The 6426-nt window shown below is 34.6% G+C and overlaps 1 protein-coding gene across 1 annotated transcript; it reads left to right on the plus strand.

Moving 5' to 3' along the window:
- Positions 1-2129: 2129 nt before the first annotated feature.
- On the plus strand, positions 2130-6194 carry LOC132734279 (transient receptor potential cation channel subfamily V member 6-like). The gene is made up of 2 exons (XM_060720988.1): positions 2130-3212; positions 3900-6194. Exons 1-2 carry the CDS (start codon positions 2229-2231, stop codon positions 5418-5420), a joined length of 2505 nt encoding a protein of 834 aa, XP_060576971.1. The 5' UTR covers positions 2130-2228; the 3' UTR covers positions 5421-6194.
- Positions 6195-6426: the final 232 nt, after the last annotated feature.

The following is a 6426-nucleotide window of genomic DNA, read 5'->3' on the forward strand; positions in this document are numbered from 1 at the left end:
CAACACAAGTTTGAGCTTATTCAAGGGGTTAATAACAGGAGCATCGCATTGGGGTGGTAATATACGCCCGAATGCTAAGTTGTTTAAAGTTATGTAGGTAGGTATGGTAGGTAGGTAGGTAGGTAGGAAGGGTAGGTAGGTAGGTAAGGTAGGTAGGTAGGTAGGTAGGTAGATAGGTAGGTAGGTAGGTAGGTAGGGTAGGTAGGGTAGGTAGGGTAGGTAGGTAGGGTAGGTAGGTAGGTAAGGTAGGTAGGTAGGTAGGTGGGTAGATAGGTAGGTAGGTAGGTAGGTAGGGTAGGTAGGGTAGGTAGGTAGGTAGGGTAGGGTAGGGTAGGTAGGTGGGTGGGTAGGTAGGTAGGTAGGTAGGTAGGTAGGTAGGTAGGTAGGTAGGTATGTATGTATGTATGTACAGACCAGCCACAAAATTTTGAAATTAATACATTAATTGTGACCTAGGCCTGTGGAAGGTCACATCAACGCCCCGTACATCACCTCACTATGGATAACATTTCTGTCAAATAGTATCAATTTCCCTCCAACGGTTCAAAATATAAGTCTTTATAAATCAAGTAATCCTGGGGCGGGGCCATTCTTTATCTCATTAAGCTCGAACCTGTGTCCTCCACATCGAGTCATAAAAAGTAAAAGTACTGCTTAAAAGTTTAAATTTCTTTCTATTGGTTAAAAGATACAGAGCGGAACGAAATTTTGAAATTAATACTAAATGTGACATTGGCCTGAGAAATGTCAAGATTGTCTTGTTATTGTTAACATTTAAGTCAAGTAATTTCAATTCAAAGATACGGACCGGACCCGAAAACTGTTTACTACCCGACATGGTGTGTATGAGTTACTTGTAGTTCTTTCCATTTCACTTGGTACAAATATACATTGCTTGAATACTGTATGATCACTATAAGGATATGTGACTTGCTTTTTAAATTAGTCTTTTGACAGTTTATCTCTGATACACAGGCTTTATTTTAATTTATTTTAAATTCCATTTGATTAAGTTTCGCCGATTGATTTCCCGTTTAGAGCATCTTTTCCATGGGGATCATACGCAGCTTTTCACTGATTAGCACTAACGTGTCCCCTTGAACATTCCATGATAAACGCCATACGAACACATCTGCTAATTTTTCTATTTTCGAAATTTATCATAACCATGTTTTCATGTTGAATTTCTGCTTCAGCTGGTGCTAGGGGCGTGGGCAGTTACTTGCACTCTCCTCTTCTGTCCATCACCTGACTCAATCAAACCGAACCAATATTTTAAATGTTACCGTTTTGGACTTTGTAATTGTATAGAGATTCTATTTCACTATGTTTTATACTCAGACCTGGCATTAACCATTCTTTGCCTTTTTACATCTGACTGATCATTGCCACACAAATTTGAGGCCGAATAAAACAATCTCCCAAGCCTGGACTGAGCAAAGACCATTAACATACCCCATACGTTCTGTTCTACATTTAAATGAAGGTGTAACAACTCCGTAAATAATATTGGGGAATTCACTTAAACAATAATCAAAACCACTTTTACATAAACAGTTTTCTATATTCTGCTTTAATTTATGATTCACATGCTCACACTCATTAGTTTAAAGCATGTATCTTCTTAAATATAAAAGAAAATTCACATACACAGAAAATATGTTTGGTTCTCTAACTTATCGACAAAGTCGTATGAAGTTTTAACTACGCTCGACCCTCTTACCAACAACTGTATAACGGCCCATATGTTTGTTTACATCTTATATTCCTTTCATAATATGTAGACCTGTTTGCTCACAAAGATCCAATAAAAATAAACCGTTTTTGTTTAAACGTTTTTTTTTTATATTGCAAGGAACGCTTCAAACTGTCATCTTTGCAATAATCTGCAGGTAAAAATCTAACATCAGGTACAAAATCTGGATCAAATGTGTGCGCGATTTAGTAAAATATATATATAAAAAAAACATTTTTACATTTCGAATCTAAGCTTACAATGTGATCTATAGGCTATCAAATGTATAACGCAATTTTATTCAATATAACTGATATATAGAGATAAAGTAGCAGAAATAGCACAGATAATATCAGTTTTTTTTTGTAACCTGAATTAAATTGCTGAGTTTCAGTTTACACTTTTCCGCCAAAAGTACTCGTGAACAAACTTGTCTAAAGTCTGTCTTATAAATGTTGCAAAGTGATCGGCTCTTCATTTATTGAGTAATTTCATGTCGGTATACATGCGTCAAAATATGGAAGATAAAAAACGGAGTCAGAAATCAAAAGGAACACAAAAGTCTGATAAATGGAAGGACGACATTCGAAAACTGTATGCTGGATTGGAAAAACTTGCACGACTTGACGAATTTGAAGAAGACCAAAAGATCGTTAAAAAAATTTATGCAGATTTCGAAAGATTTTTTAATGGACGTAGAAAGGCTAAACAGATTAAAATCAAATATCGACCTTTGTTTGATAAAGATATACTGGAGGGCACATTTACTGACGAACATAGAGCTATATCATTGCTGCAGAAACAGGAGGACAGTCCAATAAATGGCGATACCCTTTTACTTCGAGCAATGTCAATGAATGTAGAATCTGAAGTGGGAAAGACAACTCTTGACCAGATCATCAAATTACTAATAGAGAAATGTCCAGAGCTGATTGTGTTTCCAAAAAGCAATGTTGGTTATGCAGGTATTACACCAGTCCATCTTGCAATTCTAAAAGAAAATGTAAGCATCTTAGAGTCCATGTGTAACAGTTTGGAATATATCCATGAGTCCAGACTCCCAAAAGAAATAATTCAAGGCATATGTGCAGTTGGACCAATTTTTCAAGCCTCTCCAATGATGGCAGGTACACCTCTAGGTGTTGCAGCTCTTAAATTTAATGAAGACATTTTTAAGCTTATCCTATCACATTTTGCTTCAGGTTTAGATGTTACGAATGACAAAGGGGACTCTATTATACATTCCCTCATCAAATATGCGTGTGTACAGCCGGACAAACACAATGATATTCTGACAATGATAAGCTATGTTTTACAGTGCAAATTTTGCAGTGACTTTGATGACAAAGTTAAACGAAAGTACAAAAGACAGGCACGCAAACTTCTTATGTTGACAAGCAAAGAAAAATTAAATGCGATGCAACTGGCTGCAAAAAGACAACAATTTAACATATTTGAAAACATTATGCGGAGCGAGGTAAGTGATATTATTTTTTTCACAATAAAATGACAAAATTATACATTTCATTTTTGTTGGGTATTATGTCTCACCAAAGCAGTATAGGTCATATGACGACTTCCCAGATGAACCGGTTGGTAAAGACCTCAGGTACCAATTTGTGCATTATTTTAGGTACAAACGGGCACCTAAGTAGAACCACAGACGTTCCGTAAGCCAGCCGGATAGCTTTCTCTCATTAAGAATCAGAAGACACTCGCACCGCCCGACCTTACAGCGGTGAGAGACCATTGATTTAAAGTGAACGACCTTAACCACTCGGCCACGAATGCCCGATCTATTTCTGACTATTACATACTAAAAGAGTATTTACTGTCAATTTTAATTATGTAAAACTTTAGATTTTCTTTTGTTTCAGATCACGTGGTTTGAAATTTATTGATTTTTTCTGGTAAAAATGATGATTGATTAAAACATATGATATAAAAAAGAGAAAAAAAAGGAAAAAAAAAAGAAATATGAGACCAAAAATCAGTCGTAAGTTATAAGGAACAGGAGTTTTGAAATTGCTAACGAAATGATAAGCTAGTGATATTTTTGAATGTCGTGAATTTGAAACGCCAGCATAATTATATCGAACACTTCTTTCCAATATTGCATATCATCGATTTCTATTCTCTGTTTCATTCACTTCTATATTTACAGATTTACCATTCAAGAGAATCCGGCGATGGCCTTTTCAATGAAGAAGTGTATGACATAACAGAAATAGAAACGCTGAACATCATTGAAGAGGTCGATGAGAACGACAATGAAGATCTGAAACCAGACCACCACGAGTCAATTTTGGAGTACATAGTCCACCAAGAAACAAACACTGCTTTTCGTTTTGTCGATTCTATTCCCGTACAAGACGTGATTCGGGAGAAATGGAAGTCATACAAGAGTTGGTTTCTCGGATGGTTTATTCTCCATCTTGTTTTCATGTCCCTGTTATCTGTTGCTTCTGTATACAGATCTAAACTATCCGGACCTGTATCAATAAACAAAAAGGTTGAATTTGCATACATCGTTTCTGAAGATGCATTCGTGACTGTAGTTTCCGTATTTGGTTTACTTATAGGTTTGATATATCTTACCATGGAGATAGCGCATCTGCTCATTTCACGTTTTCAATATCGGACATCAAAGGTTTTCATGAAACGATTTTTCCGGCATTTTAATACGCCATATTCAAATATGATTTTTAGAATATATTTTAGCCTTTTTTCTCTCCTGCTGATCATAGATTGCGTTCTTGCTTCAACTGAAGCCTCTGGCTCCTTTTCAGGATATGAAAATTATTGCCTGATCTTTGCTGTGATTATTGGCTGGTATTTAGTCATGTTCTTTCTGCAAACATATAGGGCATTTAGCATATTTACTGTCTTGATACAAAAAGCAGTTTTAGATATGCTTAAATTTGCTTTAGTTATGGCTTTCTTTCTGGTGGCATTCTCTGTAGCAATGTACATGATAATGCAAGGGGCTAATACTGTGGAAGACGACTTCAACCACTTTAGTACAACAATGCTTAAAATGTTGACCATCATGCTTGGCCTTGGAGAACTTGGAATCTTGTTTGAAGCTCGACAACCTTATCTAGCAATTTTTGTCTTTGTTCTGTTTGTCTTGCTGACAACAATTCTCCTCCTTAATGCCTTGATCGCCATGATGTCAAATTCTTGCACCGATCTTATGAATAACTATGGAGGATTGGTAGCTGGGAAGCTTCACTGTCGTCTGCAAAAGTTGTCAGTTATTTTGTTTCTTGAAGGATTCTTTCCCCGGCGATTATGTAAAGAAGTTGGGATTAAGAAAAAGAAACATAGATATGTCAATAATGAATGGACGTTTAACAAACAGAGGCGGTTATGGCTAAGAAGCTCAGTTCACGACCATAACATGACAGAAACTGATAAGAAGTCCGATCAAATACTGCAAGCACATCAGACAAAAGACATTTTTTCTTTATTCATGCAATATGTTAATCCAGAAAAAAAGGGTAAAAGGACTAAAGTTGTCGAGTTATCACCTTCACCACTGTATACAATTACACTTCCGAGTAGAAACAATGAAAGCTTTGATATTACTGACAATGACAAGAATGTTAATGATGATGAGCAAAACAATACACTTTTGAAATCACTTAATATACCAGACGACGAGGTAATACAACATTCTTAAATAGCTAATGTTTTATTGAATAATAGTTACTTAAATTTAGTATTTTGTGACGTTATTGTAGAGTAATTGTGTACTTCTGTAGACATATAATTTAGTTGTATTTTAGTATATACATCGTAGATGATCACACTGCATTTCATATTCCTTTTTAATTTGATGTATGTTTGTTAGTGAATGCAAGCTTATTCAGTTTTCAAAGTAACTTGTCGTTTTTTAATCTAAGCGAAAAACACTTCGAAAGAATGATGAAATCGTTTATCGGACGTTTGATACGTTTTTAGGTGCGTGAATATTGTTAAATAATTTCTGTGATATACGATGTATTTCAAAGTATCTTTATTTTAACCTATTACTTGCGTTTTTTGTATTTATATATGATCGCCATTTATTGATGTTTCTTCCGCACATTCTCATACCATAACAAATAATTTTATTTGGATGGCATGCATGCGTATGACATTTCGTTAGTTTTTATTGTATATTTTATCTATAAAGAAAACTTGAATACTTTCTTTGTTCATGTGCATTTATTTAGATTTAATTTTTTCTTAATATTGCTAGACTTTTTTTGTGTAATTGGCTGTTGGTCATGTATCGCATAATTTTATTTATTCATTTTTAAACGACTTAAATTTCATTTTGTAACAACGTTTAATTCTAAAAGTAATCAACTATCTTTGTCAATGTTATATTACGAGTGCTCATAAAATAGTTCCCTGACATTTATAAAAAGAAGGGGCATATGCGTTTGTCAAGATGAAAAAACAACAACAATATTTAATCTCTATAATGACAAATTATGGATTTTTCCCTTTCATGTAACATTGTTATTCCTTTTACAGAAAAAAGTAATAAATTATATTTATCATAATGTACAACTTTTATTTCAAAATCTACAACTATTTTTAACAGTATCTACACACCACCTTTTACATAACCAAAACATTTGTATCACATCAAATAACGATGTCATATAGAATTAATCAATTCGTTAGCTGGGCGGGGT

Source organism: Ruditapes philippinarum, unplaced genomic scaffold (genome assembly GCF_026571515.1).
Source record: "Ruditapes philippinarum isolate M1 unplaced genomic scaffold, ASM2657151v2 ctg1799_1_1_1_1, whole genome shotgun sequence".
Lineage (NCBI taxonomy): Eukaryota > Metazoa > Mollusca > Bivalvia > Venerida > Veneridae > Ruditapes > Ruditapes philippinarum.